Source organism: Panthera tigris, chromosome A3, assembly GCF_018350195.1.
Source record: "Panthera tigris isolate Pti1 chromosome A3, P.tigris_Pti1_mat1.1, whole genome shotgun sequence".
Taxonomy (NCBI): domain Eukaryota; kingdom Metazoa; phylum Chordata; class Mammalia; order Carnivora; family Felidae; genus Panthera; species Panthera tigris.
This window is the reverse complement of record NC_056662.1, coordinates 5,770,306-5,787,763: the sequence shown is the minus strand read 5'-3', so window position 1 is coordinate 5,787,763 and position 17,458 is coordinate 5,770,306. Positions and strand designations below refer to the sequence as shown.

The window sequence follows — 17,458 nt, the reverse complement described above, 5'->3', positions numbered from 1 at the left end:
GCGCCCCCTTCCCTGCCCCGCGCCCCCAGCGGGGGGCTTCGGTATCATCTCCCTGTTGACACGGCGCCCGTGGGCGTGAGTTTGTTGTCCTGGCTCCGTTCGCGTTTTCGCAGCAAGTTACACACGTAGAATGAAATCGGCTCAGGAAACGGCGCTATCGGGGCGTGTTATCTCGGGAAGCCAAATATTTGATCATCAGTCCCACAGCGCGCTGCCGGGGGTTAGTTTGAGCAAGTCGGGCGACCGTGCGCGCTCTGGAGGAGCCCCCGCGCCCCCGCCGCAGCGCCAGCCTCCCGTCCCCCGGGCCATCGCGGCTCCAGGCGAGAGCTAGGTCCCCCGGGACCGCCCCCGGCAGCGTCTGCTCGGAGATCCCGCGCCACTCAATCGCCAAAACCCGCGGTTTGCGCGCCACACGTGATAAACGCCGAAAATGGATTCTGCCCGCCCGGGACCTATCATTAAATATTTAAAATAGAAAGCTCGCGATGGCACCGTTTCTTCCCCGGCTCCCGCCAGGAGAGCTGGGAGGCAAGGGGGCGCCCGGCCGCCAGGAGGGCGCCCGGAGACACTGGCGGCGCGCCGCACGCCAAGGCGGGCGCACCGCGAGGGGACAGGTAGGGCTTCACGGGGCGGGGAAGGGGGTGCGACGCCGGCGATGCCAGGTCCAGGCAGGGCTGAGAGGGGCCCCGAAAAGGCGGGAAGGCAGCTTCGCCCAACAGGGCCCTTTAAATCCAGGTAGCAGGGGCCGCGCGGGCCCGGCACGGCTCACATGACCCAGCCCCGCGCTTTGAACTGAGCCGCGGCGGGCCCGGCGCCTCCCGCCCCCCAGAGGTGCGGCCGGCCGACTTCACCCGGAGGGGGCTTCAAACCAACCCCTTCCTCCGCCAAACTCCCACGGGCCGAAGGAGCCCGGCTCGCCCTACCTGGGGCGCGCGCTGCTTGGGGTCCACGGGGGCTCGGACCCTGCGCCAGGCACTGCGGTTTTGCAAACCGCCCGGAGTGTAAAGATGGGCGGGCTGCGTGCAAAAAGGGACCCCCCCCCCTCCCCGTCCCAAAGTGCCTCCTGACCTAGAGGCTCACCCCCTCCCTCCTGCCCGCACTCACCGAGGTTGACGAAGCTCATGACCATGTCGGCGTCGGTGAGGAAGCGGCTATCTTGCAGGCTGGCCAGAGGGGGGCCCTGGGTACTGAAGACGGCCTTGTAGGGGTAGGAGAAGCCCTGGCCGTCGGGCCCGCCGCCCTCCTCCACCGCCATGGCGTTGTACAGGTCCAGCATGAACATGGGCGCCGAGTTGTGCTTGCCCTGGAGGTGGGGGCGCGGGCGATGGGGCAAGCCCAAGATAGAGAGGATCTCGCGCTGCATCTCCCGCCGCTCCTGGCTGCGGAGGCGCCGGTGGATGAAGCTCGAGTGCACCTCGTTGTCCAGGCTGAAGTCGGCCAGGGCGGAGCGCAGCAGGAACAGGGGCGCCCAGAGCGCCACGAAGCTGTGGGGCGCCGCGGCGCGCAGCGAGCGCACGTGCATCGCGCCGGCTCTACGCGCGACCCGGGCTCCGGGCACCCGGCACCGGGGCCCGCGCCGCCCCAGGTGGCGGAGGGGGGCAGGCGGCCGTCCACGCCGCTCGGTCACTTGCTGCAGACGGGTCCCGCTGCGCCCGCGCCGGACATGGCCCCTCCCCGGCCGGCTGCGCTCTGCTGCCCGGACCCCCGCCCCCTGCTCGGCGCCGGCCCCGGGGTCCCTCGCCCCGCACTCGCCCGGGCTCACCGCGGGGCTCGGAAACCGGCTGGAGCGAGCGAGCGAGCGAGCGAGCGAGGAGGCGGGCGCGGGTGGGAGGAGCAGCCGGCAAACCTAGGAGCCGGCAGAGCGAGCGCCGGGGAGGCAGCGAGGCGGCGGGCGAGCGAGCGCTCCTTCCTCCCGCTCCGCTCGCGCTCTCGCCCTCGGGCGGCGGCGACCCACTCTCTTCCGAACTGCGGCGCGGAGAGCGGGGGCCCCGAGTCGCTCTCCCAGCGGTGCGCGCCCTTGATCGCACGAGAGGCCGCCTCGGGAGCTCCAGACTGGTACGCGCTGGGGCCTGGGAGGAGGAGGAGGAGGACGGGCTTCCAAGGGCCCCTCCCGCGCCCGCGGCCTCCCACCTGCCCTCGGCCCCGCCCTCCCCCCAGCTGCGCCCAATGGGTTCATTCATTCCTTCTAGTGCGCTCTACAAATATTTACCGAGTGCCCACGGGGTGCCCAGCGCCGGGCCGGACGCCGCGGGGATGCGGAGGGAGGAATCCGAGCCGGCCCTGCCCTCTGGGGACGCGGAGTCCGGCCAGGGAGGAGGCCTGAGCGGGACCGGTGGGATTCTTCTCGGGCTGACGGGGAAGAAGCGGGGGAGGGCGGGGGGGGAGGGTGCGGAGGCCGCGCAGCAATCCGAGAAGGCTTCCCGGAGGAGGTGACCCCGAGTCCCTCCCTCCCCTCTGCTCCACCAGCCCCCCTCCCCCCATTTACTCCAGCCACGCTGACCCCTGTGCGCCTCCCAGCGCTTAGCGCCAGCCTTCGCTCTTGCCACCCCCTCCGCCCGGAATTCTCTCCCTTCCCACCCTCTGTGCCTAGCTCCGATAGCCAACCCTCCACCTCCGGGTGCCACTCGGGTGCCACTTCCTCCCGGACCAGGAGAGGTAAGGTCACTTCTTGTGTTTTCTTGAACTCCCCCCTCACCGCCTGGATTCCTGTTTTGAGTTATTCGTGCTGCCTTTATTGTCCCGTGCCCCCCCCCCCCCCGCCCCGCGTCACACACCGGAAACGGAGTCCCCCACCCCGGAGACCCAGGCCTGGCTTCTCTGAGCCTCCTCTGTACCCGCTGCGCCTTGGACCCGGGTCCTGGTAGCCACTGTGGCCGCACAATCATTATCTGCTGAAGGATTGAAATTGTGTGAGCTGCAGAACTCGCCCCGCCTCCTCCCCTCTGGGCCCCCCCCCGCCCCCCCTTCCCGTTTACTTCCTAGCACTCCGGAGCCTGGGACTGAATACCCTGGCCCCTACCCCACCCCATGTCCGCCCTTCCCCATCAGCCCCTGGCTTGGCATTGTCTGAGGATCCACCTTGCACCCAGTTCCCCTCTGTGGCTCTGTGCCTGAGACCTCCTTTCTTCCCTCCTGGCCTTCCCTCACCCCGCAAACATCCTGAGCTCCTCGGGGCCCAGCGCTATTGGGCAGGGACACGGACGCCTTGGATGATGCTTGGAGAACTTAAGTGAATTACTGCCCTTCAGAACCTTGACGTCTTCATCCGTAAAAACGGGAGCAAAATACTCCCCCGGAGTGCGAGTGAGGCCGTGGGTACAAGTTCAACCTTGCCTCCGTCCCCTCCTAGGACTGCCCCAAAGAGGCAAATCCAGAAGCTAGGAGTTCCCAGATGGTGGGTTAGAGTTTGGGAGGAAGGTAAAGTATTGAGTTGGGGAGACAAGAGCCCCGGATGGTGGGGGGTGGGGGGACAGTCTGGCTAAGCCTCACCTGGGGACAGGAGAAAGCTCCGGGTCGGTCAAGATAAACCTGGCCTTCTAGAGTTTTCCGGAGCAGAGATGGTTCTGCCATGCGGTCCTTTGGGGGCTTTTAGACAAGATCGCAGCCGGAGAAGAGAGGCCGGAGGCCAGGCAAGGAGAAGAGATCCATAAGGCTTACAGGTCAGAGCCATTCATGTTTCTTAGGCCCCTGGCTTCCAGGTGGAACAGGTCCTGAGGCCCCTCTGCCCACCTGTCAGTCAAGGCCCTTTGAAAGCCCCCTCCACCTGCCCTTTATCCATTAACTCCTTCCTTCAACAAAGGTTTGTGAAGCACTTCCTCCGTGTCAGGCAGGGTGGGCTTCCTGGGCGGGCAACCGTGGGGACGCCCAGGCCCCAAAGCTCAAAAGGGCCTCACGCTTGGCTTAATGTTCTGCTGCTTCTGTGTTGCAATTCTTCCTAATCTATGAACAAAGGGCCCCTGTTTTCATTTTGCACTGGGCCCTGCAAATTACGCGCCCGTCCCAGTGCCAAGCACAGTGCTGGGCTGGAGGGCACCGCAGAGAGCGAGCCCGCACGGCGGCCTCCATCACAAAGCTGGCTTTCAGCCCAGAGGAGACGAAGCGGGAACCTTCGACGGGATTAGAGGTCCGGAGGGGTGGCAGTGCTGTCCCTTGATTCTCTCGGAGAAGGATGTGGTGCACTCGGCCGGGGCCAGGCAGCACAGGGAACACAGGAGGGTCAGGGAGCAGAGACCCAAACGGGCATCGTGGTGGGTAGGAAGCAAACACGGGGGCCTGCAGAGGCAGTCAGAGGAGTGCTGGCGGGCCTCCCGAGTCCACGGGTGAGGGGCGCGCCCTAGATCATCTCGTGATAAGCCACGGGGCTAAGTCAACAGGATGAGGCAGTGGGAAGGAGATCTCCTGGACCAGATGCCGTTGACCTGCGTCCTGGAAGGAGGAGGGAGAGCCAGCTTCGCCAGGGAAAGGCATCCTAGGCAGAGCGACCAGCAGGTGCACAGGCTGTGCAGAGCAAGGAACAGACGCGGGGCTTTGTTGCCCCTGAGCTCACTTCCGTCACCAGCTGAGATGAAGGAGGTTACTTTCTTCCTCTGCTGCAGCCCTGTCTGCTTTTTAATCCACTCTTAAGTTTTTCAGGGGGATTTTGACCAGCGAGGGAGGCAGGGGGTGGGGGCGGCCGGTGCTGGTGCTACCGATTTACATATGAAAACAACTGATTGGTCAGCATCTGCCCTGCTCCCCTCAACCCCAGGAAGGCCCTGAAGCCAGGATTATGGTTCACCCCTCTGCACATCCCACCGGGAGCCCAGTGGAGCCTGGCCCACAGCAGGTGCTCAGTAAGTGCCCATTGGATGAATAGCAAAATGAGCAGAGCCAATACCTGAAAAGCACAGTTCACTGAGGACTGACCATGCAGGCGCCAGGGCGAGGTGTCTCCCAGACCCCTCACCCCGAGACCCTTCCGTCTTTTCTCATGCAAGGCGAAGAGAAAACACGCTCTCCATATCCAAGATCTGGGCAAAGATAAGGTTCCCTCCGAATTCCCACAACCTGATTCGGCTTTATCTTTCCTGCCATCCACGCTGGGGGAGGGGGTGTGTTCTTTATTTTCCCTGCTTCCTCCCCCACAGGAGTCCCCAGCACTGCACCCAGCCCTCAGCGAATGCTTGCTGGATGAATGAATGAATGAATGGATGAATGAATGCCAACACACAGTCGAGAAATATCTGGCCAGGAATGTATGGGATGCTGGTTTGAGAGCTGAAGACACCATCAGAACCTTGGAGATTGTTTAGAGAAAGGCGGGGAGAGGGGAGCTAGCAGCCTGGCCCTGGGAGCCTGTCTGTCTGGTTTCACACCCCAGCCCTGCCACTTGCCCTTCTGTCTCAGAGATTTAAGCGCTCTGTGCCTCAGTTTCCCTGTCTGTATAATGGGAGGCTACTAGCGCCCATTTCCTAGGGTCACTTTTCTCCTACGGTTCCCAGGAGGATTTGGAAGCTAATGCAATTCACGTAAAGTGCTTTGCAAGGTGACTGGGGCACAGAGAAAGCATTTGATAAGTGTCTGTTACGATCTGGATGAAAAGGAAAATATGTTAACAGGAAAGCCTTCTAAGTCAAAAATAACAACAGGGGCGCCTGGGTGGCTCAGTCGGTTAAGCGCCCGGCTTCAGCTCAGGTCGTGATCTCACAGTCTGTGAGTTCGAGCCCTGCGTGGGGCTCTGTACTGACAGCTCAGAGCCTGGAGCCCGCTTCCCATTCTGTGTCTCCCTCTTTCTCTGCTCCTCCCCTGCTCATGCTCTGTCTCTGTCTCAAAAATAAATAAAAAAATTTTAAAAAATTAAAAAAAAACCACAATCCTGGGGCGCCTGGGTGGCTCAGTCGGTTAAGAGACCGACTTCGGCTCGGGTCATGATCTCGTGGTTCATGGGTTTGAGCCCCGCATCACCCTCTGCTGACGCTCAGAGCCTGGAGCCTGCTTTGGATTCTGGGTCTCCCTCTCTCTCTGCCCCTCCCCTGCTCACGCTCTGTCTCTCTCTCTCTCTCTCTCTCTCTCTCTCAAACATAAACATTAAAAAAATTCAACAACAACAACACAATTCTTCGTGAGGGTCTGGTTTTGGCCAAGCAGAGAAAAGTCCATTTCTCCCGATTATGAGAGATCGAGAGGCGGGGTGAGGGGTGAGAGCAGAGCAGCATCGCAGTAGTAGAGAAGAAAGGGCAAGGCTTGCATTCTGACCCCCCTCGTTGTCCCCCGGCGCCCCTCCTGTGCCATCCAGGGTCCAGGAACTTCCCGGGGGCCTATCCGGTTTCCCAGCAGCCGGTGCCCCAGCCCCCACCCCGGTTGTGGTTCCCTGAGCTGGGCACCCGGCGCAGGACTCCCCGGCCGGCCGTAACCGGATCCGCCCTCTCTGCTCCACACCTGGGGCCTGCTTCGCCTGGCTGAAAGACAGCCTGGAAACGTGAGGGGTATCGCTGTGTCTGGCCAGCCCAGCCGAGAGTCCACACCCGGCTCTCAGCGCTGGGGCAAGTTTTCATTTCATACATCATCGCTCACATCTTGCCGGAGCGATTTTGGCCAAGTCAGCATGTGTCTCGAAGGCAATAAAAAAAAGTCATCCTGCTGACGCTCAGGTTCAGCGGGAGGTAGGGACCTCGTCTTCCCCAGCAGAACCCTTGTACCACCTGTCCCGGCAGAAGTTCAGCGGGCCTGGGGGCTCCCCGGGGGCACCCTCCCCCCGGCCTGGCCAGTCTAGCGAGCTGTTCCCTCTGTCTCCCCACCTGGCCATGGCCTGATGACCTGGACGGACGTCAGACGCCCGCCGGGAATAGGGGGCCGAGAGCCTCCTCGTGCACAGGTTTTCACATCCTTGTGTGCAGATCCTTGCGTGCGTGCGTGTGTGTGTCCACTTGCCCCAGAGAAGAAATTATTTTAGCACTCCTGTAATGAAATGTGGCTTTCATTGCAGACCTTTCATTGCGCTGGAGATAGAGACTCAAGCTCACTTTCCCTGGGGCTTTGCACAAATTTTTCAACAGAGGAGTAAGACACGAAACAGCTCCTATCGGTCTTCAGTGCATGTGGCAGTAGCCACAGTTGCAGATGGAAAACACACACACACACACACGCACACACACACACACACACTCGCTCCAGGGAAAGCTGATGCTCCCAGATAGATTTATTTATCAGGGTCTCCCAAAGAGCCAGGAGAAAGCTTCGGTTTTGTTTCTTACTGGCACGACTGTTGTTTTCTTCCTCAGTTGAAGGAACCGGTTTTGAGCATTTACTATTCTTGGTTGAGCGGCAGAAGAAGCCCTTTCCTGCTTCCCAGACGTGAGCGGCTGGCAAGCTCGAAGCGGGGCACCTGCTACACCGTTCGCTGCCTAAGCCCACGTCCCCCTCCCCCAGGCGCGGGTCTGTTCTTCTCGGACCACAGAGAAACAGACCGGGATTCTGAGAGTGTCACGCTACTCATTCGGGAGGAGACCATCATCCAAAGCCACATCTGTCTGCACAGCCCGGGCTTTGAAGCACCTGGTGGTTTAATGGCCTGGGAGCAGATCATTTCTCCCCCTCGCTTGATCCAAAAGCAAACCTTCTCCATCCTGACTGTGCTGTCGAATTTCCCAAATCCGCCCCCCCCCCCAGCTGTCAAAATGCGCATACCCACACCCCTGGTCCCCGTGGGCCCTGTGATTCTGCACCTTTGCTCGGTTCCCAGGGGGTGCTGATGTCGCCGGGTGTGCGGACTCTGTTTCCGAAGTTAGAAATCACTTTCCTCCTCTTCCACTAAAGGAGACCACACACGAGACAAACACAACAGAAGGAAGGGACCCGGGGCCCAGATCTAACAGGGAGGGCTGGGGAGAGGGCGAGCTGGAAGCCACATTCCTGTGGGGGCGTGGGGGGGGTGCCATCCAGGAATTGTATTCTGACGTTCCCACAGAATGCTAACTTTCAAGAGAAGCGGAAACCCTGCTTTTATGTGACGGCTCTCAGTGTGTATGGGCAGCTAATTCAATTTGTTTTTCAACTGTTAGACCAAAGAAAACCCATCTACCAGCCAGATGCTGGACTCCAGTTTGCCACTGTCCCTGTATAGGTCTCTGCTGGGTTTGGAGGGCGTATGCAGCCTCCCCACTCCCCACACCAAAGGACCCCAAGGTCTGTGCGTTTCAAAGCAGCGCCCCACCCCCACCCCCGCCAGCTCAGAAAATTCCCCCACAAACATCAAAATCCAGAATTCTCTCTCCAGGACCCTAAGCCTTCACTGCCATTGCCTCCAAGGGTCTCCCTCCTCCCCTCTGCGTCTGAGTCCTCCCTTGTGTTCAGGGAATCTCCCATCTTGGGAAGCAGCCTCCCACCCCCACCCCCACCCCCCCACCCCCCCAGATGAGAGATGCCCTGGACCAGCCTGCTTTGCAACCAGAGCATGTGACCAGGTCCCAGCCAGTCAGATGCTGCTAGCCTGGGCCTGGGCCATTCTGCAGAACCATCTGGGGCCATGTTCCCAATTGCAGAGACCCCCAACCTGGTTCTCTGGCCTTCCTGGAACTTCTGTGAGCCCCACAAGATCCTCTGGTGAACTCCTTTCCTGTACCAGTCAGCCCCAGATGGTTTCTGTTGCCTACAGCTACAAGCCTGCAGGGTACAGCATCAGGGAGCTGGAAGGGGCCACGGGAACCATGTCCGTCTAAAGTTTACAGGCCTCTTTTTTTCAGCAGCTGGAACTTTTGATCAAGGACGCTTTTCACATATGCTCGACACAGAAAACAGAAACAGAGCTTCTCCGGTTAAACAGAGCGAGAAGGGCGGCTGTAATTGCTGCGATTAACAAAGAAGAATGTAGAATGCCCAGTTAAATGTGAATTTCGGACAAATAATGAACGATTTTTTTTTAATTTTTTATTTATTTTTGGGAGAGAAAGAGTGCGCGCGAGCGAGTGGGGGAAGGGCGGAGGGAGAGGGAGACACAGAATCCTGAAGCAGGCTCCAGGCTCCGAGCTGTCGGCACCGAGCCCGACGCGGGGCTCGAACCCACGAACCACGAGACCGTGACCTGAGCCGGAGTCGGATGCCACCCAGGCGCCCCAATAATGAATGGCTTTCAGTCTAAGTACGTCCCATGCTTTATTTGAGACGTACTGAGACTAAACGTTTATTTCTTCGTTTATTGAAAAAGATCGTTTGAGGGGCGCCTGGGTGGCGCAGTCGGTTAAGCGTCCGACTTCAGCCAGGTCACGATCTCGCGGTCCGTGAGTTCGAGCCCCGCGTCAGGCTCTGGGCTGATGGCTCGGAGCCTGGAGCCTGTTTCCGATTCTGTGTCTCCCTCTCTCTCTGCCCCTCCCCCATTCATGCTCTGTCTCTCTCTGTCCCAAAAATAAATAAAAAATGTTAAAAAAAGAAGAAAAAAAAAAAAAAAAAAAAAAAAAAAAAAGAAAAAGATCGTTTGATCGTTTAAGCCACCGTGTAGTGAGTTTCAGTCGGTTGCAACCCAAATCCTGCAAATGTGTGTATCATGTCCTTCATCTTGAAGAGAGAGAAATCGAGACCCACAGAAAAAGTGTGGGGCCCAAAGTCTCCCAGTGAGTCAGGACAGAGCTGGCATTCAAATCTGGGGTTCTGGCTCCCAGGGTCCTGGGAACCCTTCACTGTCCCATATTGTACATGTCTCCGTGTCTGTTTCTTCTTCCTTCTCTGGCCTCCCTCGCTGTGTTCCTGCCCAGCATTTGTTATATAAAAAAAAAAAAAAAATACTCTTCCTTCTGCTTTAATGTTACCTTTATTGCCTCCCTCTTAATCAACCCTCACTCCAAATAGGTTAGTCCTGACTCACGTAAAAACATAGTTCGGGAAGATGAACAGATATGAGCTCAGGTTACCTATGATGCAAAGAATAATGAGGGTCAGTACTGACGACACAAACTATGTGCCGGGCGCATCACAGATTATCTTGAATCTTCCAACAGCCCGAAATTAGATGTTCTGTCTCCCGTTTCGCAGATGAAGATATCAAAGGCCCAGAAGTCAAAGAGCTTCGCCAGGACAAAGGGCAGTGCCGGCATTTAAAACCTGGGCCAACTGCTTCTGACTGCCTTCTGTCTTCCACCCACACCTCTCCATAAAGCCAGCCGCAACTTTTATTTCCGTGGCTCACACGATGACTGACCACTGAGTAGGGCCGCCAGATTTAGCACACAAAAAGGCAGGACACCCAGGCACGTTTGAATTTCCGATCAACGATGATGACTAATTTTTAAATTTTTTTTTTTAACGTTTATTTATTCTTGAGACAGAGAGAGACAGAGCATGAACGGGGGAGGGGCAGAGAGAGAGGGAGACACAGAATCGGAAGCAGGATCCAGGCTCTGAGCCATCAGCCCAGAGCCTGACGCGGGGCTCGAACTCACGGACCGCGAGATCGTGACCTGAGCTGAAGTCGGACGCTTAACCGACTGAGCCACCCAGGCGCCCCGATGACTAATTTTTAAATGTAAGTATGTCCCAAAGTGTGTGGGACACGCTTATACATGCTTACTGCCACCTGAAATATCATAGGGTTACACGTTTATTGCTTTCTTATCTCTCCCCCACGGGGACGAGGGCATGGGCTTCGGTCTGACTTGTGCACCACCATAAATGGAGCCCAGAAGGCATCCTGCCTGTGGTGCATGACCGACAAATGCCCGCTGAGAGAATGAACGAACTCCCTGACACCTCGGTTTCTGTCCGGAACGCCACCTGTCTCCGAATCAGGAGCCGGGATTGTTCCTGCCAGCTGTCACTAGCTAGCATTGTCCCTGCTAGGTGCTCCTGAGAGGCTCACCATAGCACCCGGTGTTCCTAGGGGGGATGGGGTGACACAATGGCCTTGACAGTTGGGTGTAGACTACAACGACCATGGGTTCGGGTGTTCAGGTGACAAGGGAGAGGCTCTCTGCCAAGGTGACGTCTGAGAAGCCAGGCACGTGACAAACAGGGAAAGGGTGTCCCCAAAGGAGGCGACGCCAAGTGCAAAGACCCAGGGACGAATCCCAAGAGCACCTGGACCACTTGACCCCAGAAACTCCTTCTAACTCCAGCTTTTCCCGGGGCCCGATGGATCCCGGTGCCCAGACCCCCGGACCCCGGCGTCTGTATGACCCCATCACCCTCTTGGGCTGGCCCGAGTGGGTGCTTCATCCTTACAGCCAAAAGAAGTCAGCCCATGCCCCCAGCCCGGGCCCCTGTCCCGGAGCAGAGTCCAGACACGGGTACAGGCATGTGTGTGTCCACTTCTGGTCGGAAGCCCAGGATCGTCTTTAGCCAGACCCATCCCCGGCCGCCTTTGAAGAGTGTGCTCCCAGGAAGCTATCTGCGGTTGCATAACCAGGAAGCACGACGTTCCCAGACATCAAAGAGGTTGCAAAGATTGCGGTCACCTCAGACCCAGCTCTCCTCCTCAGCTGCTGTTTGGATACCAAGTCCGAGGAGGATTTTTCTTCGGGGCTCCCATGAATGGTAGACAGGGTCAGCGCTTGGAGCCACCACCCCCACCCCCACCTCCCGGCTGTAATGTGTCCCATGTCCTCCCATGTCTCTGGCACCACGGCCCTGATTTTGTTTTTATGGGGTAATATTCTTTGATTCCCAAATGCCTTGTGGGAACTTGTTGGAGGTTGGGGGTGGGAGCCAGAGAAATAAAAGGATGATCTACAGGGGCTCAAAAGCTTCGTTATAACCAGAACATTTAATTTCATTTGGTTGTTTCATTTCCATTTTCGAAGGGGGAAAAAAAAATCAATTGAGTTTGGCCACGCTGAGTCCCTCTTAGAGGTTAGTTCGAGGCATCTGTGACTTCCGAAATCCTTGTTGGCATTCGGCGATAAACAGACTGAGAAGATAAAGCCATCCTGTGTTTAAAAAGGGGGGGGGGTCTGTCTCTGAGGCAGAATTTTTAAAGATAAAACAATGGAATGTGACTCACAGAGGTCATCTTGTGAAAATGGCCCCACGTGGAGACAGATCTCACTCAGGAGCAGAACCCTAAAACATACAGGAAGCTGGGAGGTGGGGGGGCGAGGTCATTCTCTACACCTGGCTTCCGAGCAGCCACCTCGCAGCTCCGTTTCCCAGAGGAGTTTGATGTCGCGAGTGTCACCTCCCCGCCTCTGCTGCCTCACTGCCGGGAACACCTTCTCTTTTCTCTCCGTCCATCAAACGTATGCAACGTGGTACATGGAAAAGGCACTTCCCGGTCAGGTCAGCTTAAGAAACGACGAGCCGGAGAAAGACAAACAGGTTTCTTCATTTCAGAGCTTCTCGGCCTTTAATTAAAGTACAGCGTTTCCCTGAGCTGTTATATTAAGTCAGGAGGGCATTGAGTGCCGATGACACGAGCCCAAATCAGAGGGGTGCCGCTCAGCACTGTCCAGGCAGTGCCGGCTCCCAGGGTGCACGGGGCAACCTCTTCTTTGCAGCTCTGTTCTCTCCAGCCCTCCAGCTCCGTCCTTTGACTTGGCATCTGTCTTCGTGTTGGCTTCCTTGTTTCCTACCACAGACTGGCATCCTCTGCATGGGGCGGGGGGCGGGAGGGGATTCAGCCACCGATTGCTCTAGATGGACAGTGCTAGCTGGTGACCATGGTGGAGACAGAGAGATTCTTGCTTCCCCCCAAAAAAAAAGGACATCCGGGTCTTGGGCCAAGGAACAGAGCACCTGAGTTTCCTGGCCTGGGTCACCTGCCCACCCCAGAGTCAGGAACTGGTTCAACCCAACAAGAGACCTGTGCCCTGGGGCAGAACCGGGACGCCGGTATATAATCCAGTCTAGGGCTGAGCATCAGGGGAGGCAATGGTGTAAGTTCTGGTCCAAGTAGGAAAAACCGGAGAGCCAGCGGCATAGACGCCCAAGGGCGGGAGAAGACCGATGTCCCAGATCAGGCAGAGACGGCCAGTTGGCCCTCCGTCCACATTGTCGCAGTACTCAGACCCTCCGTGGATCAGATGCCCACCCACATCGATGAGGGCCGTCTTCTCGACTCGGTCTACCAATTCGAAGGCTAACCTCTTCCAAAAACACTCTTACAGACACACCCAGAAATAATGGTCTACCAGTCATCTGGGCCTCCCTTAGCCCGGTCAAGGTGATACCTAAAATTAACCATCCCTAGGGAGGGGCGGGGGGGGGGGGGCGGTAAGAAGGCTCCACCCCAACCATCTACAGCACATGGTGGGTGAGTTTCAGTACCACCACCCAGGGCCATGAAGATGATTCAGAGGTCATCTCTGTCTTCGAGAGACGGAGAGCCACAATCATGACCTTGTGAACGCGGCCGCGGCAGGAGCACACGTAGGCTCTCTCCTCCTACTCCCCCGACAGCTTCCCAACTGTTCCCGGAACTGGGGGGAGAAGAGGCACTGATGTTGCCTTCAGGCCAGAACGTATCACCTCCAACCCTACCCATCACTCAGGATGCCCCAGAGGGTCAGAGACCTCCCTTCTGACTTTACCAAGAAGGGACTCTACTTTGCTTCTTAAGAATTCACTTTGCGCCCAGCACTGGACCCGGTATTTGAACTCGTAGGATCGCATCTGGCTGTGTGCGTCGGAAACGTGAGAGGAGATGTGCGTTCCGCCCACGGGAAGCATATGGGGAGGACGTCCTCCCCCCTGGTCACCCCATGCTGCTGCCCTCAGCCCATGGCCTACAGCCTCACGGTTGCATGGGCTGCCCAGCTCCGGGCATCTCATCAGCCAGCACGGGGTCACAGAGGCACGATTAGCTGCCCCAGAGGCCAACCGGTGAGGATTTCTGGCCGGTTCTGGTAGGAGGTGAGGGAGGATGGACGTGGGGTCAGCGACCACGGCAACACCGGTCTCGACGTGCCACCAGCCTGACTGGTTCCGGTCTCCCGACGTCCTCGTGACGTGGCGACTGTTTGCCTGCGGTCAAGGGACTAGATCGCGGGGTGGCAAACTATGGCCCGCGCACCACATCCAGTCGCCTATTTTGCTTAATCAGGTTTTACTAATGCAGCGACGACCACCTGCCTACCTCTTATCTCAGCCCGCTTTCGTGTTTAACGACAGATTTGAGTAGCTGTGACAGACTGTACATTCTGCAGAGTCAGAAATATTTACGATCCGACTCCTTACAGAAAACGGAAAACGTTTACTGACCCCCTGCCCGAAACCCTGCTCACTCAAAGCGCGGTTGGGGGACCGGGACCTGCCGCCAACCGCGCGAGCCTGCACCTTTCTGCGGCCCCATTTTCTCGTCTGCAAAATGGGCAGAGTCGCCACGCTCCTTTTTTCTCCCTCTCATTGCCTGGAAGACTCAGAGAGACGGTCCATGAAGCGCCTGGTGTAGGATGATTACTTGAAAAATGGTGGCGAGTCTCCGGCATCGGTCCTCGCGGCAGCCTCGTAATTCCTACTCAGGAATTCCTCGGGGGTCAAAGGAAGACGGGTCCCTGCGCACCCCTGGCTGCTGGGCACTGGGGGGAAAACAGCGATGACACCGATCCAGTACCGAATTCTCTTTGCGGCTTTTATCCGACATCACGCAGAAGGGTTTTGGTCCAACTGTGGCCCTGCGGCTTTCTGGCTAGTTCCTGGGTGTTTGCACATCAAGGGTCCGCCTCAGACCTTAGCGGTCACCTTTTGCCCCAAGTTGAGTCCCAAAACGGTAAGACTGGTGCCTGTGACTCCTTTGGTTTCCGTCTGCTCGCGAGCCTGCACGAGAAAGGTGCCGAGCTGCGTTAAACCCCCGCACAGCGAGAGAAGGCCCACAACCGGGCGGGCTCACCCTTCTGGAAGCGTGGAGCAGGAATCCAAGGGTCGGATGAGATGAGCTTCTGAACAGAGTCGTCCTTAGAAATTCCATGCTCGCCTGTACATAAAATCTTAAATTAAAATCAAAACCAGAATTCAATTAAATGAAAATGAGAATGAAAAATGGATGAAAAAGAGAACCAAAGCATTTAAAAAAAAAATTTTTTTTAACGTTTTTATTTTTGAGACAGAGAGAGACAAAGCATGAACGGGGGAGGGTCAGAGAGAGGGAGACACAGAATCCGAAACAGGCTCCAGGCTCCGAGCTGTCGGCACAGAGCCCGATGCGGGGCTCGAACTCACGGAGCGCGAGATCATGACCTGAGCCGAAGTCGGCCGCTTAACCGACTGAGCCACCCAGGCGCCCCATAGAACCAAAGCATTTAAAATCGCCTCTTTGAGGCGGTGCGTCCCAAACAACAGATGGCACCGAACTTACCTGATGTCCCAGAGAACTGGCCCCGCGAGTTCCCATCCCGCACGACCCGCCGAAAGCTCCACTTTGGGGCAATTCTCCCTGTTTCCGGAAGGCTCTGGAGGTTTACCACAAATGCCCCTGCCTGTTTGGAGCTTCTCAGCGGCAGAAAATTGCTCACCACCAAGATTTCAAGACGGGCATTTAAAATCAACCCAAAGACACTCCTCGTTCGCATGCTTGTGCCTCCGTATACTTTTTCACGGTCCAATTCCACACTGTTCCTCGCACACAGGATCAGCATCCAAACCAAGAATTCCTTTCAGAATTCTGTGTGCCTTACTAGGGTCACCTTGAGCTTGTGCAGGGCTGGGGGAAGAGCTCCAGTTACCGGGGGCTTTCGAAGGCTTTTAATAGGAAACATTTGTGCCAAATAAAAAGGCTTCTCCTTGTGTTTTGCTTTAGTTGTAAATTATCTCCTCCAAGGATCCATCCAGAAATCTCTGCGGAGGGTGAACCCGGCAGCGTGGCTGGATCCCGGTTTGTTGCTCGGTGCAGATACATTTTCAGCTGCCGCATCCAAACTGCAACCAGGGGGACAATGAGAACAGAACTTCTTTTGTTCCGATTAAACTGTTTTTAATGGTCCCTTCTAGTCTGGGCCTTAGTGGACGTCTCAACAAGGCCACTCATTGAGACGTCCTTGAAAGAGGCGAGTGGAACAGACTGCAGGGGGACCCTCGGGAGGGGGCTGGCGGCCCTTTGCTCAGCCTTGGTGGTCCTGCCGCAGAGGAGAACTGGGCTGTTTTATTTGTTGTCTAAGATGGAAAAGGGGAGAGGGTGTCAACAGCAGGACTGTCCCAGAAATTTCCATGACTGGTGTTTGCAACGTGTTCGGGCTCGCGTGCGTGCACACACACAGGGCCATCAGAAGTCATCCTGGAGGGACAGGGGTTCCCCAAAGCTGAAACCCCAGAAGCTGGTGCAGTCTAGCCGCTGAATGGAACGACGTGTGTTCCTCTGGCCCGAGAACTCAGACTGCATTAAGGGAGCCACATTTCTGACCACTTGGCTTTTCATCCGGAGGCCTGGGGAGTCCCTTTGGTTCAGGCACGATCCAGAATGCGGAAGGGAAGAAACCCACCAGCCGCTGCCAGGGCACAGAGTGTCCTGCTCAACACCTCTGGTGAAACCCAAGGTCCACAGTGTCCGTCCCCCGAGGGTCTCCCTGGAGGCATCCGAAGGGTATTGTCTATGTAACAACGGGGACCAAAGAGATAAGGAAATGAAAGGGAACGAAGTATCCCTTGGAGAAAGCTTCCCCACTTCTTTTTATAAATGTACTCTTTCCTTTTCTTTTTGTTTTGGAGACGGGGTGTGTGAGTGAGCAGGGGAGAGGGGCAGAGGGAGGGAGGGAGAGGGAGAGAGAGAGAGAGACAGAGAGAGAGGGAGAGAGAGAATCCCAAGCAGGCTCCACACTCAGCACAGAGCCCAAGGTGGGGCTCGATCCCATGACCCCGGGATCATGACCTGAGCCAAACTCAAGAGTAGGAATCTCAACCAACTGAGGAACCCAGATGCCAAGTTTCTCTGCTTTTAACTGTACACGCGCAAGTGAGATTGTAAGTGTGCTCGTTTGCTCTTTACTTTTCTAAAGAATACGCTTTGGCTCCCCACTTTAGTGAGGTGTAGATCAGTGGTTCTCAGCCAGGGACAGTTCTGCGCCCCCCAGGGGGACATGTGGCGATGTCTGGGGACATTTACAGTTTTCACAACTTGGGGACGGTGTTAGTGGCATCTGGTGGGTGGGGGCCAGGCATGTTAATCAATATCCTACAACACCCAGCATGGTTTCCCACAACAGAGGTGGGTCCAGACCGAATGTCCATGATGCCAAAGCTGAGAGACCCGGGGCCAGAAGAAAGTGACCCAGACCCCAATCAAGCCCGCACCCCCGTCAAGGTTGGAAGGATCCGGATCCTCGTTTAGTTGAAGGCTAGGAAAGATCGAATTGCTTTCTGACCAGTGGGCTCACAATTTCTCCCAAATGCGTTAGAACAACAAGGGAGACAGCGGCTCTTTGAAGCAAGGCCTTTGGGGTTAGTCTTTATTTGGCACTAAATCATCTTAAATTGCATGGGGAGATGAACTGCAATTCAAGTTGTATTACTAATCAATCTTTCAGTGGAATAAATCATGTGGAGTGATATTCTATTAAATCTGTAAGTA

The 17,458-nt window shown here is 56.9% G+C and overlaps 1 protein-coding gene across 1 annotated transcript in view; it reads right to left on the bottom strand.

The window, feature by feature from the left end:
- Window positions 1–1,590, bottom strand: part of BMP7 (bone morphogenetic protein 7) — an 89,589-nt gene extending 87,999 nt beyond the window's left edge. The window contains exon 1 of the mRNA XM_042980100.1: window positions 1,105–1,590. Coding sequence (XP_042836034.1) covers window positions 1,105–1,522 — 418 coding nt within the window. The 5' untranslated portion in view covers window positions 1,523–1,590. The remainder of the gene's footprint in view (window positions 1–1,104) is intronic.
- Between the last annotated feature and the right edge of the window lie 15,868 nt (window positions 1,591–17,458).